This window comes from Mizuhopecten yessoensis, unplaced genomic scaffold, assembly GCF_002113885.1.
Source record: "Mizuhopecten yessoensis strain PY_sf001 unplaced genomic scaffold, ASM211388v2 scaffold4611, whole genome shotgun sequence".
Taxonomy (NCBI): domain Eukaryota; kingdom Metazoa; phylum Mollusca; class Bivalvia; order Pectinida; family Pectinidae; genus Mizuhopecten; species Mizuhopecten yessoensis.
Window position 1 is genome coordinate 137,470 of NW_018405633.1, and position 18,939 is coordinate 156,408.

General features: G+C 38.2%; 1 protein-coding gene across 1 annotated transcript; it reads left to right on the top strand.

The window, feature by feature from the left end:
- LOC110449423 (deoxyribonuclease-1-like) lies at positions 1–16,661 on the top strand. Its single transcript, XM_021496282.1, has 9 exons — positions 1–95; positions 905–1,054; positions 2,012–2,094; positions 2,936–3,025; positions 3,285–3,385; positions 11,695–11,807; positions 12,219–12,376; positions 12,883–12,979; positions 14,755–16,661. Exons 2-9 carry the CDS (start codon positions 905–907, stop codon positions 14,803–14,805), a joined length of 843 nt encoding a protein of 280 aa, XP_021351957.1. The 5' UTR covers positions 1–95; the 3' UTR covers positions 14,806–16,661.
- Positions 16,662–18,939: the final 2,278 nt, after the last annotated feature.

Below are 18,939 nucleotides of genomic sequence, written 5' to 3' on the forward strand. Positions count from 1 at the left end.
TTGTAATCAGGTTTACGTCATCAGCTCTCTGACTGATCAAGATAAGGTTCTGTCGGATTTCTCGCTAAGACGTTCGACACGTCCTTCCGGTCAACGTAAGTGTAATACATTTCTGTTTGATTTGTTTTAAAACATGTACGTATGTTGGGGTCCGTTTTACTTTGAATAGCCGATGTCACAACATGAATAGGTGATATAACAACACATATAAAACTTAAGCATGGGTGATATCAAAAACGTATGTAGTGATTGTGTCCTTCATATGCACATTCAGGACGTTTGGCAACAAGCATCAGTTTTAACTAAAGAAAATCCAAGAAAACTATGTGTCCCGAATTAGCTAATCTATTTATACAGATAATAAGACAAACCGAAATACCGGGTTATCTACAAAGAAGAAATGCCTAAATAATAAATGCTGACAACACGAGATCATGATGGTGACCATACAATTTGTCCGTAGTCTAAACGCACATGAATCGTTGGAAACCTTGTGCTGTAAGTTTGTCCATTAGCAGTCGACATCTATTCCGTCTTTGCGTATTGCACAGTTATCTGCTCTTGTGAGCAGGAATTGATTGTTACGTCATTTGTTTGTGAGAGTAACGTCAACAATGTTTGAGAAAACGACGTTATTTTCTCACACAAACCAATGACGTAACAATCAATACCTGCTCACAAGAGAAGAGAAGATAACTCTACAATACGCAAAGACGGAATTACGAAAGTCACTGTAAGATGATGCAGGGATGTTAGTTTCAAGAAGTCAAATAGGTCTAAACTTTGTAATTATATTCTTCATCAACCGGGTTCAAACATAACTATGTTAATTATCAAATCCTTATACTGTTAACGACAAGTTCAATACTAGGTCATGTTGTTGTTGTTGTTATTGTTCTGCCAGATGAAGCTGACGATGACGTGTTTCCGGGTTGTCCTCCTGTTGTCCCTAGCTACCGTGGTGCTTTGTAACTTAAAGATCGCCTCTTTCAACATAAAGTGGTTGAGTGTCAACAAACTTTCCAATAACAGCACGCTGAGCGTCATCAAAAAGGCACGTACATGGCCGCTTGGACCATTGCAGGATATGCCCTCGACACTTCACAGCGGGAACATAAGAATGTTCTAAGCAGGGCATCACAGCATAACTAATACATTAGTTACAACCATTTAGATTCTTGCGCACGGCGTACAATGTTGAGTCGTATTGGACAGAGTAAAATAAAACACACAATCCTACCATCTATGTACAAAGGGAAATAACTCTGGACTTACTGAACTTTCAACCATCCCCAACCCTCGGGTTAAGGCTATCTTACAACATTTACCCTCAGTCAAAAACACTTCCTATGGGAGAACACATATTATAGTTATTCTGTACGAACGACAAACCCTTTTCTATGGAAGACCACATAATATAGTTATTCTGTACGACAAACACTTTATGTTGATATACCAAATGTAAGTTATCTTGCGTTTTAAACACTTGTTTCTAGACCAAATATCGGCCATTTTCCGTCAAGAATACACTCTGTTAATTGGCCAATACAAATCACCTTTCTTCTTAAACACACCCTGTTGATATTCAACACTTGTTAATAGGCCAATACAAATTATCCGTAGACTTAGTAAAAAAAATAACTCTGTTGATAGACCAACTACAAGTCATCTTGCATATCAAATATCTTTCGTCGGATATCAAATGCAAGTTACCCTTTTTCTCAAATACCTGTCGATAGACCAGCTACATGTTCGCTTACGTCTGAAACACTTTCTGATGATGGACTACCTACCAGAGTCATCATGCGTTTCATTCACTTCGTGTTGGTGTCAGATATTAGTCACAAGTCATCATGAGTCAAAATACCAACTGGCCTCACAAACACTTTCAGTGAAACATAATTTTCTTGTTTATTTATAATATGTTCGTTTATTGTGATTTTGAAAACTGTTCAGCTATACATTTTAAATAGATAAGATATAATCATTAACCAAACTAAATCTGATATAGATTTTACAGCGGTACGATATCATCTCCATCATCGAGGTGAGGTCGGACCATGCCATCCACGACCTGGTCCAGGCTCTCAACATGTAAGTCAGCAGCAGTCTTCTGTCAATAAGCCTGGTGTTATCGGTGGTATTTAAGATAGTAAGTTTTTGTAATAATTTGTCATCTTATAGATTCGCCTACCCTATACATGTGTTATCCTATATACAATCCTTATAAAAGTGTTTTTTATTGACGAAGTCAGTTTCTACTTTTCTTAATATGATTCCAGGTCCCCGTCTGATAAGCCTGTCGTAAAGCAACCCCATGCCATTATTTTTCTATGAATGCACTCATGTGTTCGGAACCCCTCTAATACTTGTTTAGCCAATGAAAATATCGAAGGCGACCCGAAAATATCTTCCCTTAACGTAAATCGGAAACCGTCGGCACTATTTTCTCGTTTATTGAAAGTGCCGACGGTTCCCGATTGGCCTTCATGTTTGCTGGCAATGAGAGTCGTCGATCAATTTTCGTGTTATTATAAAGGGTTTCGAGATACCTTTTTCTCTGCGGATTCGACTGGGTTTTAGATACGCTTATTACTTGATAGGGGACATGCCTACTACCGGTAAACACCAATAATCTAACAGCTGTTACAGCAATACCTGTCAATGGGATGTCATTCTAAATGTGAAATTTCAGCAATACCACTTCGACAAAATTGGCCTTTTGTTAGTTAACCTTCATACCGGAAGTGAACATGCCCCCGCCAACCCCTCCATCCCCCACCCCCAAGTCATGAGACGCTTGATCCGGAAACTTGTAACTCGGAAACGACGTTTATTTCCAACGCTTTCCTGTCAATATACACCACTAGTGATATTTTTGCCTTTTTGTTTTCATATGTTAATCTTTATAATCGTTGTTTTCTGTGTCACCTAGGGACAGTCGGGACGACCCGTTCGGCGTGGTAGTGAGTAAGAAGTTAGGCCGTAACGTGCACTACACAGAATCGTACGCCGTTCTCTTCCGGTAAGTATAACTACGTCAGATCAACGTCATACCTTCTGAGTATCGATGTCACATAAAAAAAAAAAAAAAAAAAAAACACAAAAATGTATGTTATTCAAATAAGTCAGGTACCACTAGGACTTTGAATTAATTCGCACAAAAATGGTGTCGGATAGGTTTAAATCATAATTGATTTTTATTTATCGTTCCGAATCTGGTTGGTGCTGGTAGGTATTTCCATCGATCCAGTCATGTTTTGTTTTTGTTTTTTCCTTGTCAGAATGAATAACGTGTTTGTACAGGAGGTACATCAGTTTCCGGATAATTATGACGTGTTTTCCCGCGAACCATACGCTGTTGTATTTCATTCTCTTGATTCACGTGAGTATGACGATCAAGACATACATGGTACTATACAAATGTACATTTATTATACGCATGACAACCTCGGGAAAGCGTATTCATTGCGGGAATAAAACGTCCATATCTCCCTAATACGTCGTTTCCGGGATACTTTAGATTAGATACACTAATGTACGCAAGTCAGCAGATAAGCTTTTCTTGCAGAATATGAAGTTTCAGTTATTTTCGTCCAAAGGTTGAGTGTCTATAAGACCCCTTTTTGGGCCCCGTTTTATTCGGATTTTGTCTTCCTTAATTTCTTCAAATGAACTAAGCTAAAAGTTGAATTTTCTGAGGTACAAAAAGGGTTAGAGTAATTCAAAAATATAAATTTGATGTTTTCAAAATAAACTGAAAACCAAAGTATTTCCATTTCTGTTTTCGAAAACATGCGTAAACTAAACGGGCATATATAAAAGAATGAAAAATGACAGAAATTCAATCGTTACTTAAAGATCGTTTATAAAAAACAGAGGATTGACTCAGGGGGTGCTTTTAGATAATTTTCAAATGAGAAGTGTTTTGTTTTCTTTATAATTTCCTTTCTTATTTATATTTTGAGTTGAAATTTTCATTTTACTTATTTGAGTACATTTATATAAAATACATATTCACTACACACTTTCCTTTTGTTTCTGGACACATCTAAAAGTAGGCAATTTCAAATACCTCTCTATTTAAAGTGAATTAAAAGGTGCGACGCCCTTCATATTCTATAAGTATATGATAGTAATGGTTAACATTGTATATCATGTATATTATATAATATTTGTTAAGCACCTGTGGCTGAAGTGAGTTCCAGGTCCTGATTTGTTTTCTTACTTACAAATAAAAAAATGGCAGTTGCCACGACAACTGCAGCAAAATATTTCGTTTAATATATGTGGATTGATTTGTTGGTAATTTAAAGTCTCCTAGCTTCAAGGAAAGTATCTGTTTTAATCGTTAAAGTTAACCCATTTCATTGTTTTATCAATTGTTGTGACTGTTTCCAATGTTTATGCGCTGATTGTACATAAAAGGCATTTTGTGATAAGCATGCAACTTGACATAGATGTTATGAAATTTAATTTGTGAAAGTTTCATACTTATCCCACTACGTCTTTTTACTTTAAAAAAACACACCTTTTCTTTTGTTTTGAAATACACGAGCTAAAGTGCCTCTCCTTGCTCAACACCAAATATTTACATCTCAACCACTCTCACCTGCTCCTCACCCTCTCGTCCCCACTCTCAAACTCTCTCTCCCACACTCACACCCATTTACTCTCTTTCTCATATTCACTCTCTCCCACACTCACTTTCTCCCACACTCACTCACTCTCTCCTACACCCACTAACTCTCTTTCCTACACTCACTCTCTCTCCCTCTCTCACTTACTCTCTCTCTCTCTCTCTCTCTCTCTCTCTCTCTCTCTCTCTCTCTCTCTCTCTCACACTCACTTACTCTCTTTCCAACACTCACTTTTTCTCCCACACTCACTTACTCTCTTTCCCACACCCACTCACTCTCCTTCCCACACTCACTATCTTTCCCTCACTCACTCTCTCTCTCTTTCCCACACTCACTCTCTCTCCCTCACTCACTCACTCTCTCTCTTTCCCACACTCACTCTCTCTCTCTCCCATACTCATTTTACTATATTTCCCTCACTCATTCACTATCTTTCCCTCACTCACTCTCTCTCTTTCCCACACTAACTCTATTTCCCTCACTCACTCACTATCTTTCCCTCACTCACTCTCTTTCTCTCTTTCACACACCCACTCTTTCTCCCACACCCACTTACTCTCTTTCCCACACCCACTCACACTCTCTCCCCCACCCCACTTACTCTCTCTCCCACACTCCTTCACTCTCTCCCCAACACTCACTCTTTCTCTCTCCCGCATTCACTTACTCTCTTTTCCACACTCACTCTCCCACTCTCTTTCCCACACTCACTCTCTCTCCCACACCCACACTCATTATCTTTCTCCCGCACTGTAATTCCGTTTCCCTCATATACACTTCAAATTAGAAAAACGACCACCTGAAACGACAAAATAAAAACTAAGCTAAAAGGCCAATCGGGGTTTAGGGGAGCTTTGATTACACATCAGCGCACAGGTGGGCACTTCCGTGTTTGAAACAACAACATCAGCAACGCCATTGATTGATTGATTGATTGATAGGTTTTACGTCCACTTCACTACCGGATGTATCGGTTATCCAGCAGACGAAGAACAGAAAGGAAAAAGAGTAGAAGGGATAAAGTGTGGAGTAAAGAGTAGAAGAGGGGGATAGATTAGATAAAGAGCCGTCTATCCTATATATATTAACTGTCTAGTTTTTGTGAGACGACTCTTATGCCTAATAATGCCTTAACCTAACACTCATTGTGAAGCATCACCAATTCTGGACCGGAAGTGAGGTACTGTGCCGCCGTCAGCCCCATCAGCCCCGCCTAGGTTTAAGAATTTGGTTTATGTATAAAATTTGGAAGTCCAGCAACGCCAGGGAAATCGGACAGTTTGTATATTAAATGAAAATCTTTTTTACGCAGGTGTGCAGTATATAACATTAAATATAATGATACAACAATATACTAACTCCCGTTCATTTTAAAGGGAGACATTTGAGCGCGTTCTTAACAATTGCATATAAATTATGTTTTAAAATGGGAAAGAATAAAACATTAAATGTGATATATTTTGGCTAATTCCAAGTTGAGTAAGATGGTAGGTAACTCTTTATTGTTAAATTCTATGTCAAGTACTAATAACAGTTAATCCCTCTCGACTACCGCTACTAATAATAATATTTATTCGGTAAAAGCAAGATACAGGTACAAATATCACATAAGATCACAGATTTCAATTGCATAATAATCACAGATTTATCACAGTATTTAGCTTATCACATCAAAGTTAATATCACAAATTTTGGAGCACTATAATTACAATGTATCTGTTTGACTAAGCTTTAACCTAGGATATCCCATGAAAGCTGGGTGGCAGCTTATTTCCAATGGGGTCCTCTAGTATAGATCTTAATTACTTAGATAACAAAAGGTCCTAAGGATTTGACCTTATAATATGAATATAAGATGGTATAATTTCTCGTAATAATATATATATGAATAGAATAAGTTGTAATTGGTCAAATATGATGATGATATATTATTTCATCAAAATGAGATGTTATTTTATTTGACGGTATAAGATGGAGTTGTCATTAGCAAATATGATTCCCTTCTGATAATATATATATGTGGGGCTTATGCATGATGTTGTTTCCACTTGTAATATTAAAATATCAGTTATATGTATCACTGTACATATCATAAAGCAAGATGATGTCATTCTTGCAGTTATTAAGTAACAATATAAGATATACATTTATACTGTGGTACTTGTGTGTAGAACAGACAACAGGTGGTTGGACAATCCCTACCAACCTATTATCTGTCTAACAAATTATAGCAATTTTGGGTATAATACATATATAAAAATGACTTTTAATAAAATAAAGATTGAGGATGATGGTAATAAAATGTTCCATAACATTTATAAAAATACATATTATATTGGTACTTGAGTTAAAACTTTGGTAATACATCATATATTTTTCAGAAGAAGTTTCGAGTCATCCACTGGGGTAGAATAAAAATTACCTTTAGAAGACAAATTCTTGCTCAAAATCATTTTTTGCCAAAACTTGTAAGTACTGTTCCTGGTAAAGTGTTTTTTCTCTGTTCTAGTAAAAATTTCTTTCATATAGGATGGACATTTGTTATGTTGAATATTAAAGACATGGTTAAAACGGAGCTGTTTCACCCTGCCCCCAACATCCAACATATTAACTTGTTCCAATTCCCGATGGGTGACTCTTGATCTATTATCAAGTTTCAGAATAAATCTGACCACTTTATTGTGTGTAATTTGAACTTTTTGTCGAAGTTTTTTGGATAGTCCCTGTAATTATCGCTACCAGTATTGATTACTACTCATATCAACGGTCTACCAACTATCTCCTAAAATATATCATTTTATTGATGAAAAGCGTTTTATAGACTGCATAGTCTGTGTGTAAATGGAATGTGTGCCCCACCCCAACCATTTTCACTTCAACACCACCAATATGTGCGTTGGGGTTCAATCTATACACCGTGTCTTGAAAACAGTTGAGATCTCAACAGTTTAACCCCACCATGCTGAATAATAAAAAAAAAAAGGCATAAAGACACATTGGGACCTTGAAATCATTTAGTTAAAAAGCGTAGATCTAGCTCCACTGGGGTCTGAGGTGATACATGTATGCCAAAAAGGGGAAGCTGGGTGATAAATATTAGAAAGCCTACTCCTCTAGACCACTCTGAGGCATTCCTGGGATGAGGAGTGTTGTATGAGGACGGTATGAACTGTCGTAAAATTTGTACTGTGTGTAATCGGTAATAATATTTGTACAATGTGGACAGTTGACTGTAGCACTATCTTTTCCTGTCTTATAAGTGTATAGCTACCACAAGGATCTGTACGAGTGTATGTTTGTAGCATGATCTTTGCTCCTTCTATCAACCACAGGAAAAATGTAGCACAATCATTGTCTCTACTATATTATAAAGCTACCACAGGGAACTGTAGCACAATCATTGTCTCTACTATATTATATAGCTACCACAGGGGTCTGTAGCACGACCATTGTCTCTTCTATATTATATAGCTACCACAGGTGATTGTAGCACGATCTTTGCCTCCCCTAGAGTATATATATAACTAACGCAGGGGACCGTAGCACAATCATTGTCACTACTATATCATAACGCTACCACAGGTGACTGAAGCACGACCACTGCCTCCCCTAGAATATATATATAACTAAAACTGGGGACAGTAGCACGATATTTCCCTCCCCTAGATTATATAGCTACCACAGGGGACTGTAGCACGATCATTGCCTCCCCTGGAGTATATATATAACTAGTAGCATGATATTTGCCTCGCCTAGAGTATATAACTACACAGGTGATTGTAGCACGATCTTTGCCTCCCCTAGAGTATATAGCTACCACAGGGGACTGTAGCACGATCATTGCCTCCCCTAGAGTATATATATAACTAGTAGCATGATATTTGCCTCCCCTAGAGTATATAGCTACCACAGGGGACGGTAGCACGATATTTGCCTCCCCTAGAGTATATAGCTACCACAGGGGACTGTAGCACGATCTTTGCCTCGCCTAGAGCATATAACTACACAGGTGATTGTAGCACGATCTTTGCCTCCCCTACAGTATATAACTACACAGGTGACTGTAGCACAATCTTTGCCTCCCCTAGAGTATATAGCTACCACAGGGGACGGTAGCACGATCATTGCCTCCCTTATAGTATATACATGTAGCTACCACAGGAGACTGTAGTACGATCCTTGTCGTCTCTATAGTATATAGCTACCACAGGGGACTGTAGTACGATCCTTGTCGCCTCTATAGAATATAGCTACCACAGGGGACGGTAGCACGGAATCTGAGTGCACTATCAAATGCTGTACTGAAAGTTCTATAGTATATAGCTACCACAGGGCACTGTAGTACGATCCTTGTGGACTTTATAGTATACAGCTACCAAAGGGGACTGTAGTACGATCCTTGTGGCCTTTATAGTATATAGCTACCACAAGGGACTGTAGTACGATCCTTGTGGCCTTTATAGTATATAGCTACCACAGGGCACTGTAGTACGATCCTTGTGGCCTTTATAGTATATAGCTACCACAGGGCACTGTAGTACGATCATTGTCGCCTCTATAGTATATAGCTACCACAGGGGACTGTAGCACGGAATCTGAGTGCACTATCAAATGCTGTACTGAAAGTAATATTTTGTTTGACATGTAGAGACCAAAATATTATTATGCGGGAAATAGAATGTCTAAAACATTGCATCACCTATCCTTTCCCCTTTTTTTAAGTAAAAAGGCATTGTGGGATAAGTATGAAACTTTCACAACTTAAATATCATCATATGCTTATCCCAAAATGTCTTTTGTGTACAATCAGTGCATAAACATTGGAAATAGGCACAACAATTGATGAAACAATGAAATGGGTTAACTTTAACGATTAAAACAGATACTTTCCTTGAAGCTAGGAGACTTAAAATTACCAACAAATCAATTTTCATATGTAAAACGAATCATTTTACTGTAGTTGCGATGGCAAATGCCATTTTTTATTTGTAAGTTAACTATGAAGGCAAAGAAAACAAATCAGGACCTGGAACTCTCTTCAGCCACAGGTGCTTAACACATATTATATGATATATATGATATAAATGATATACAATTTTAACAATTACTATCATATACGTATAGCATATAAAGGGCGTTCTGCACCTTTTAATTCACCTAAGATAGAGAAGTATTTGAAATTGCCAAGTTTGAGATGTGTCCAGAAGCCATAAATTAGTATAAAACAAAAGGAAAGTGTGTAGTGAATATGTGTTTTTTTTTTATAAACGATCTTTAAGTGACGATTGGATTTCTGTCATTTTTCATTCTTTAATATATATATGCCTGTTTAGTTTACACATATTTCCAAAAATAGAAATGGAACTTTTTTGGTTTTTAAGCTCATTTTGTAAACAGCAAATTATATTTTTGATTTACCCTACTCCTTGTGGTACCCCAAAAACTCACTTTCGGTCAAACTATTACCGTAGTGTTTGCGCATGTAATACAATAGGACAAACCGAGGCCCATCCACTATACTCTAGGTGTTACGCTCACTTTCGCTCTCTGCACCCCGTGAATATGTAATAGCAAAATTTACGGCACGAAGATAGCTGTTTGATTGGTCTCAGGTAAAAGAAACTGACCAATCGCTAGACTGATACCTGTCCTTTGAAGATTACAAATGAGAGACGCCCGACTTCAAAGCCTGTCAATTTTTATTGTTACGTGACCGCGAGATTCTTTTGATGAATATCAAAGGATCTAACTAGTCTTCTTGTCTCTCATCAGTAAGGTTGCGCGCATTGAGTCTTCAATTTTGCTATGACATATTCCAGGGCATCCTCGATATCCAGGGGTTACGCTCACTTTCGCTCTCTGCACCCCTGGAATATGCCATAGCAAAACTGAAGGCACGAAGATAGCTTTTAGGTCTTTGGTCTCAGGTAAAAGGAACTGACCAATCGCTAGACTGATGCCTGTCTTTTGAAGATTACAAAGGGGAGACGCCCGACCTCAAAGCCAGTCAATTTTTACCGTTACGTGACCGCGAGATTCTTTGATGTACATCAAAGGATCAAACTAGTCTTCTCGTCTCATCTTCAAGGGGCTGCACACTGAGCCTTCGATTTTGCTATGGCATATTCCAGGGGTGTAGAGAGCGACAGTGAGCGTAACCCCTGGATATCGAGGATGACTCCAGGGGTGCAGAGAGCGAAAGTGAGTGTAACTCCTGGAGTGTCGAGGATGATTCCAGGGGTGCAGAGAGCGAAAGTGAGCGTAACTCCTGGAGTGTCGGGGATGACCGGGACCCAAAATGGGCCGGATAGATACTTATCCTTTACCAATGTTTCACCTCGACGAAGTTGGTTTGCTAATGACTTACTTTTACATCGGAAGTTCATGTATACATGCCTACTTTATATACCAAGTGACAACCAAATCACGTGACTTTTATTCCGGAAACTTGTATCTCGGAAACAACGTATACCGTCACCATGATAACTAATTGTTTGTTATATCGGAAAGGAAACAACTGTATTGCGTGGAGAAAATAGTTTAGTCATCAGGTTACTTGTATATCTTTTTAATGACCCATGGTATGTTCCTAAACGACGATAATTCTGTACATATGAAATGCCAGAAAATGTATAAGTTCGTGACCTGCTCATGAATAATCGAAACAGCTTGTGTGTTGGAGCAAACGGAGATCGTGTTTAAAGAAGGTGATACTTTTTTACGTGGATAGTAAAATGTAATATAGGTAGTTTGTTTAAGAAATAATACCCATCTTTAAACGGTACCAAGCATTTTTGTACAACCGCTAGAACTGGAAATGTGTTTGTAATGAGAGTAAGTCAGATTGGGTCGATTTTTCGAGATCAAATGCTTTGCACCCTTCGAATATAATCCATATTTAGGGTTTATTTGTTACCTATAGTTGATCTTAACCCTTAAATAGTCTAAAAATACCCTTAACACATTAGTTTAGATCGTAACATATCTGCTGTAACAAATTCTCGTGTCCCTGTGATCACACACCCACCCATGCAACTATCCTTTATCCTGATAGGGCCGTCCAACTTCGTGTACATAGTTCTCCACACCCAGCCCTCGGACACGCCCGCTGAGCTGGAGCACATGGTGTCTGCCTATGAAAACATCACCGCCCTCTTGGGGGTCCAGGTATGACGTCACTTAAATGCACAGACAGATAATTGAACAGATAATAGATCATATGTCATAATCTTCGTCAAAAGCGCTTCAATTTTAAACCAACTTCTATGTGACATCAAAGAGACCTGGCCCCAGGATCGTGAAACAAACTCAAATCTTTCGTATTAAGTTTTGGCTTTGCCAGTGGCAACGCCATGAAAAGTGACGTCATATGTGATTGGCTAAACAAAAACTGTTAAAAGTCTAAGATTATTTCATGATCCCGGGGCCTGGTGCATCTGATTCAACGGAATAAAACTAGAATTTCAACCAACTGAGATCACACCAATCATATAACCAGCATCTAACACCACTTAGCGTTGTTGTTTGGTTATCCTCGGTGCTCTGAGGTGTCAGTAAATGTTTATTATATCTCACCAGAACGCCATCATAGCCGGTGACCTGAACGCCGACTGTCGTTACCTGTCTCACACTCACTATAACACAAACCTCCTACAAACTGACAAACGCTTCACCTGGCTCATCGACAGTGACGCCGACTCCACAGTTTCCACCACTACCGACTGCGCCTACGACAGGTAACTGTACATGTGTTGATGGTTCTTAACTCACATTTTCGAAGAGTTGATAGTTTTTAACTCTCATCATTGCATTCTCACATTGTTGATGCTTCCGACCACCTTGAAGTCTTTTTTATGGTTTGTATCAACGGTATCAACTACCTCCGGCTCTGTGTAATAAAATTGTCGTGTTCATCGACTGTAACTCCCATTATTGTTTCGTCTTCGTATTGGTGGCTCTTATTACATGTTGTTGCAATGTTTTGTTCATGGTTCCTAAATGCGTGTGGTCAAGTATTTATTCTGCCTAGCTTTATGTCTTGTTGGCAACAATTAACCTAAATACAGAGTAGTATCGACGATTGTTAAAACGCTACGTGTTTGTCTCCATATGACTGGTTCGTATTTCTTCCTGACAGCGTGCTCTTTGTTGTTGACTGGCATGGTGGTTACCCTTTTTGGTTGACAGTTGACAATGAAAGAGTTATCTCCACCTTAATTACTTGTTACCGATTCTATTACAGATTTATCATTGCCGGGGACGAAATGAAGAACAGTGTTGTACCTAACAGTGCACGCGTGTATAACTTCCAGCAAGAGATGAACCTCACGTACAACGAGGTTAGTAAATACGTCCCTGCTAATCAGTTGTACATGTATTACAAAGGAACAGACTTCCTGTTATTCCGGATATATCGTTGTTATCGTCGGTGAATGGCACCACCGGGTAAAAATATTGTATTACCATTAACACCCTAACTACATTATGTTTTATGAAATATTTAAGTCATTTTAATACGTCCGTCAGATTTGACGGGAGTATACTATGGTATGGTGTCGTCCGTCCGGCGTAAACTTTTGTTTGTCCGGCAATCTCCTCCTACATTTTTCAACCGATCTCTTTTAAACGTGGTATACATTATAATCATGATATGAAGTTGTGTTTCCATAAAATGAATTTTGATTCGACAATTTTTGCAAAAGTTATTTCCCTTTGTTTATTTCAGTATTTGGGGGGGGGGGTTGTCTGGAGATATCATAAAGTTTTTATCGATTTATTTTAAACTTGGTAGGCTTTATAATCATGAGATGTTGTTGTGTTTGCACAAAAAGAACTTTGATTCGACAATTTTGGCAAAAGTAATTGACCTTGCTAATTTCAGTATTTGATTTTTGACCGGCAATCTCCTCCTACATTTTTCGACCGATCCAGTTGAAACTTGGTATACATTATAATCATGATATGTTGTTGTGTTTCCCTTAAAAGAATTTTTATTCAACAATTTTTGCAAAAGTTATTTCCTTTTGTTTATTTCAGTATTTGGGGGTTTTTTTGTCCAGAGATCTCCTCCTACATTTTTTTATCGATTTCTTTGAAACTTGTAAGGTTTTATTATCATGCTATGTTGTTGTGTTTCCCTGAAAAGATTTTGATTTGACAATTTTTGCAAAAGTTATTGCCCTTTTTTATTTCAGCATTTGATTTTTGTCCGGCGATCTCCTCCTACATTTTACGACCGGTTTCTTTGAAACTTTGAAGGCTTAATAATCATAATATGTTGTTGTGTTTGCACAAACAGAATTTTGATTCGATTATTTTTGCAAAAGTTATTGCCCTTTGTTCATTTCAGTATTTGATTTTTGTCCAGAGATTTCCTCCTACTTTTTTCGATCGATTTCTTTGAAACTTGGAAATCGTTTTGTCATGATATATAGTTATGTTTCTTCGAAAAAACATTTTGATTCGACTATTTTTGCAGAAGTTACAGCCCTTTGTTTATTTCTAATACTTGAATCTTGTCCGGAGATCACCTTCTACAGTTTTCTATCAATTTCTTTGAAACTTAAAATTGGTAGGCTTTATAATCATGATATAAAGTTGTGTTTAATGAGTTGGAGACTCATCTTTTGATTACTTGTTTTCCTCAAACTGTTCGAAAATTAAGGAAAACCGAACATTGACTTTGCAGTGAAAGGTGAGATGTATAGCATGCTAGCTAGCCAATCTTAATGTGATGCAAATCTTGTTTTAATGCAAGATAATATATAACACTATATGGCATTCGCCGGGCGTATATTGTTCCGCCCTGCGCTACTCTAGTTACATATGCATTCAAGATAAAACCCATCTTAAGATTTTTTACTGTTGTCCGAGATTTTGATACTTGGCAGCAAAAATACAAAAAAAAAGGGGAAACACAGAAATTACAAAAAATATCGAACTCGATTTCTATCCACTGTCGACCCTGCACTTACGTTTAACCTATGTTGCTGTCCAGGAATTGTAAATCTCACTATATCAAAATAGAATAGTTAGCCAAGGGAAGTAACTCTAAGCCAGAAAAACCACACGGCGAATGATTCTTGTTATACATTAGGTGCTTGTCTATCCACAGAGCATAGCCGTAAGCGACCATTTCCCCATAGAGATGGAGATCAGTGGATGAGGAGGCAGAGCCAAGGCAGGCCGTTCGGAAGATCAACATGTTCTCTGTTAATGTAACGATAAATACGAGACAGGCCGTTCGGAAGATCAACATTTTCACTGTTAATGTAACGACAAATACATTGCTTGTTAATACAACATGTTTTGAATATTGTCAACTAATTATGTCCATAGAAAAATTCTTGGGTCTATTTTAGGGGATTAAAATGGGGTCTATATGTATTGTTTTGACGAATGGAGTATAAAAAAAACACAATTAAATACGATTATAGAAGGGGTAGCCAACTGAACCGCTTTCAGTTGGCGTTCATAGTCAGGATGAATGCCAAATGGAAATCATATTTTTTTTTATTTCTTAGTACAATATAGTGGCAATGACAAAAAGAGGTAAATATATAAGGATATACTCCCATAAAGTGCCTGCTTTATCATGCTTTAGTTGCCAAATCAAATCCGGAGGTTAGGGGTCAAGGTCACAATTAAATCTCACGGTTTTCAAGTTTCTGTGACGGTAACGCATTAATGACGTCACCATTAAAAAAAATATTCTTCGTCTATTCATTTACGTCCAAAAAACCCTTTGTTGTCTTATCAAAGCTTTACATATCATCCTAGAGCAGCTGCACTGTTTCTCACGACAGAATTCACCATACTAGAATTCGTTCAGTGTTTATCAATGACCGAATACATACACTGCCCACATTGCACATATATATATATATAGACCGCTCTGCAAGTTCGTTTTGACATATCGTTCATATAATGTTTCACCTTTGTGTAAATAAAAATAAGTTCCAGCCATATGTTCGTATACAAAGAAATCATTAGAATGTGTACACTTACCAGTTAAAACGCCGACAATGCTTCACAAACGTTAAGAAAACGCTTTTCCAAAAACGTATGAACAGATAGTATCTGGTCAACAGGGCCTTTCACATACGAGTCACCAACCCTTTACGGTATGATAAATGCCTCATTCGTGTAAACAAATTGTCAGCATTTTTTTTTTACCAAACTTTACCTCGAACGTAGTCATAAAAAAAATATTTTAATTTCCAAATCACATTACGGGTCGTTTAACATTATATTTGTTTATTCTGTTGTACGTACGATCCGATCTTGCATCACGATAACTTTGAACGAAAGTGTCACCACTATGGAACAGTAGATTCATTCCATAACATAAAATAATTTTACCATCCGTGGCATAATATTAGCTTCTCGTGTGGTCCTCGCGTGTTTTCGCGTCAGTACAGAATCAAAGATATGCACCAAACTTCACAGCCATTATCCCGAAAAAAACTAGAAAAAAAAGCAAAATCGCAAGCCAGTCGTTATTGTCATAAAAAAGCATCGAAGCAGAGGGCTCCATTTCGCATGCATATGATATTTTTTAAATGTTAACTTTGAGACCCCTCCCAATGCAATGCATAACATACAGAAATGAACAATGTCATCTATTTGTTTTCTCCGCTACATTAAAATTGTAATTGACATTTTGACAAACGGCGACATTACACGCCGAACATGTCGATTTCGACATGCAAGCTCCCGGCTCATAGTTCAATGGCGTCATTAGAGGACGTCTGCTATCTTTACGGGAGTCATATTTCAATCAACTTTGTATTGGATCCAGTCCATGGTGTGTGTTTTAATATGAATTTGTAAGACATCCGCAAAATATTATTTAAGGCATCAATGGATCGAATAGTAACCAGAGGCAGATCTTTGAAAACGTCCGCCACTTCACGCGAGGTAAACAGATCCGAAGTCAAATCTTTTGCTGTGTCCTATGAAGCTGAACATTTGAACTCCCGAATAAAATTGTACCAAAAAAATCAGTGTAAGAGTTTCTTTGTAGCGTTACTCGGTTTTTTTGGTTTCTTTTTACATAATATTTTACAATAATTGTTACAGCCGCTTTTCTCTCAGGTTTTCGTTTGAGCAGCTCACCGACCCTCTACACCATTATTTAATGGTATCTACACAATCTATAATTGTCAGTGTAAAGATCGTTTTTTGAGGTTGCCGAAGCCCTACAATGGGTCTGGAGGCGTCAAACAATTAACTTATAAAAATTCTTGTACTTTTGTTTGTCAAATGAATGCATCAAATCACGTCAAGACGAGATGAAAATGGTAGTTGAACTTTCTGACGTCATAATTGATTCTGTATCTACGGAGATATTATGACGTCATAATTGATATCCTGCCCATCAACACACATACACGCGATAATTCAAGACTTTTACCATGGGGTGTTTCGGTTTCCTAAAACGTCGTAGATCACCAAAAGTCCATCCTTACATGGACGAAGAAGAAATGAAAGATATACCACCACAAGTTCCCTATGGGAAGAAGTATTTCCTCCTGGGGCTTGATCCCCCACCACGTGGATGGAAGGTTTTCTTCACCTTTCCCCACTGGAAACGAGACAGGAAAGGGGTTTGTTGGATCAGGGACAATGACCCAATTTACCCGTGTCCGCCACCACCACCTCCAACTCCACCTCCGGCTAGAGCCAGACCATTGCTTCGCCCTCTGCCAGCTCTTCCACCTTCTGCAACTTCCGGTTTTTCTGCAAAGCAACTTACCGTTAAATGTCCTGAAGTTCTCAATTTCGGAATCAAATGATATGGAAAATCTATTTGCTGGCTGAGTTGGCAAAGACGTCAAGATATTTATTCTCGAATATTGCCAAAAGTGATGACAGACGCTTTTAAATGCAGTAATTTTGTAACCTGCAGATGATCTTCTTCCAATAACCTCCGGTGTATTGTCGCATTGATCATGTATCGATATTCCAAAAAAAATCGAAGATTCCGGGGCCAGGCCAGGCCAGGCCAGGCATGAAATATACTGCCATATAAGGAGATTGCTCATCAAAGATTCCTAGAGCAAGTGTGTTGACATTGACGATTACAAACATTTACCTGCTTAAATATCCAATTAAATGTTGATATAATATTTCTTAATGACTAATAAAATGTTACAAAAAGTTTTTCTTTGTTTTTCTGTACTTTTAATTGGTGTTGTTGGACTAAGTTCGGAGTTAGGGGCAAAACAAATCCCCATTTCTCATCTACATGCCAAGTAAACGACCGACAAGAGGACTCGTAACTATTTAATTCATTAACATCCTAAACTGCTAACAGAGTCATACATTAATATTACCGACAAATCAAAACTGCTTTGTATGAGTGTGCGACGCTTGATACATCCTCAGCATCTTTGGGATCATCCTAAAATACCCTAGGGTTACACTCAGCATCTCTGGGATCATCCTAAAATACCTTAGGGTTACACTCAGCATCTCTGTGTTCGTCCTAAAATACCATAGGGTTACACTCAGCAACTCTGGGATCGTCCTACAATACCTTAGGGTTACACTCAGCATCTCTGGGATCGTCATAAAATACCCTAGGGTTACACTCAGCATCTCTGGGATCTTCCTAAAATACCCTAGGGTTACACTCAGCGTCTCTGGGATCGTCCTAAAATACCCTAGGGTTACACTCAGCATCTCTGGGGTCGTCATAAAATACCCTAGGGTTACACTCAGGATCTCTGGAATCATCCTAAAATACCCTAGGGTTACACTCAGCATCTCTGGGATCATCCTAAAATACCATAGGGTAACACTCAGCATCTCTGGGATCGTCATAAAATACCATATGGTTACACTCAGCATCTCTGGGATCATCCTAAAATACCATAGGGTTACACTCAGCATCTCTGGGATCGTCCTAAAATACCCTAGGGTTACACTCAGAATCTCTGGGATCATCCTAAAATACCATAGAGTTACACTCAGCATCTCTGGGATCATCCTAAAATACCCTAGGGTTACACTCAGCGTCTCTGGAATCATCCTACAATACCCTAGGGTTACACTCAACATCTCTTGGGTCGTCATAAAATACCCTAGGGTTACACTCAGCATCTCTGGGATCATCCTAAAATACCCTAGGGTTACACTCAGCATCTCTGGGATCGTCATAAAATACCATAGGGTTACACTCAGCATCTCTTGGATCGTCATAAAATACCATAGGGTTACACTCAGCATCTCTGGGATCGTCATAAAATACCATAGGGTTACACTCAGCATCTCTGGGATCATCCTAAAATACCAT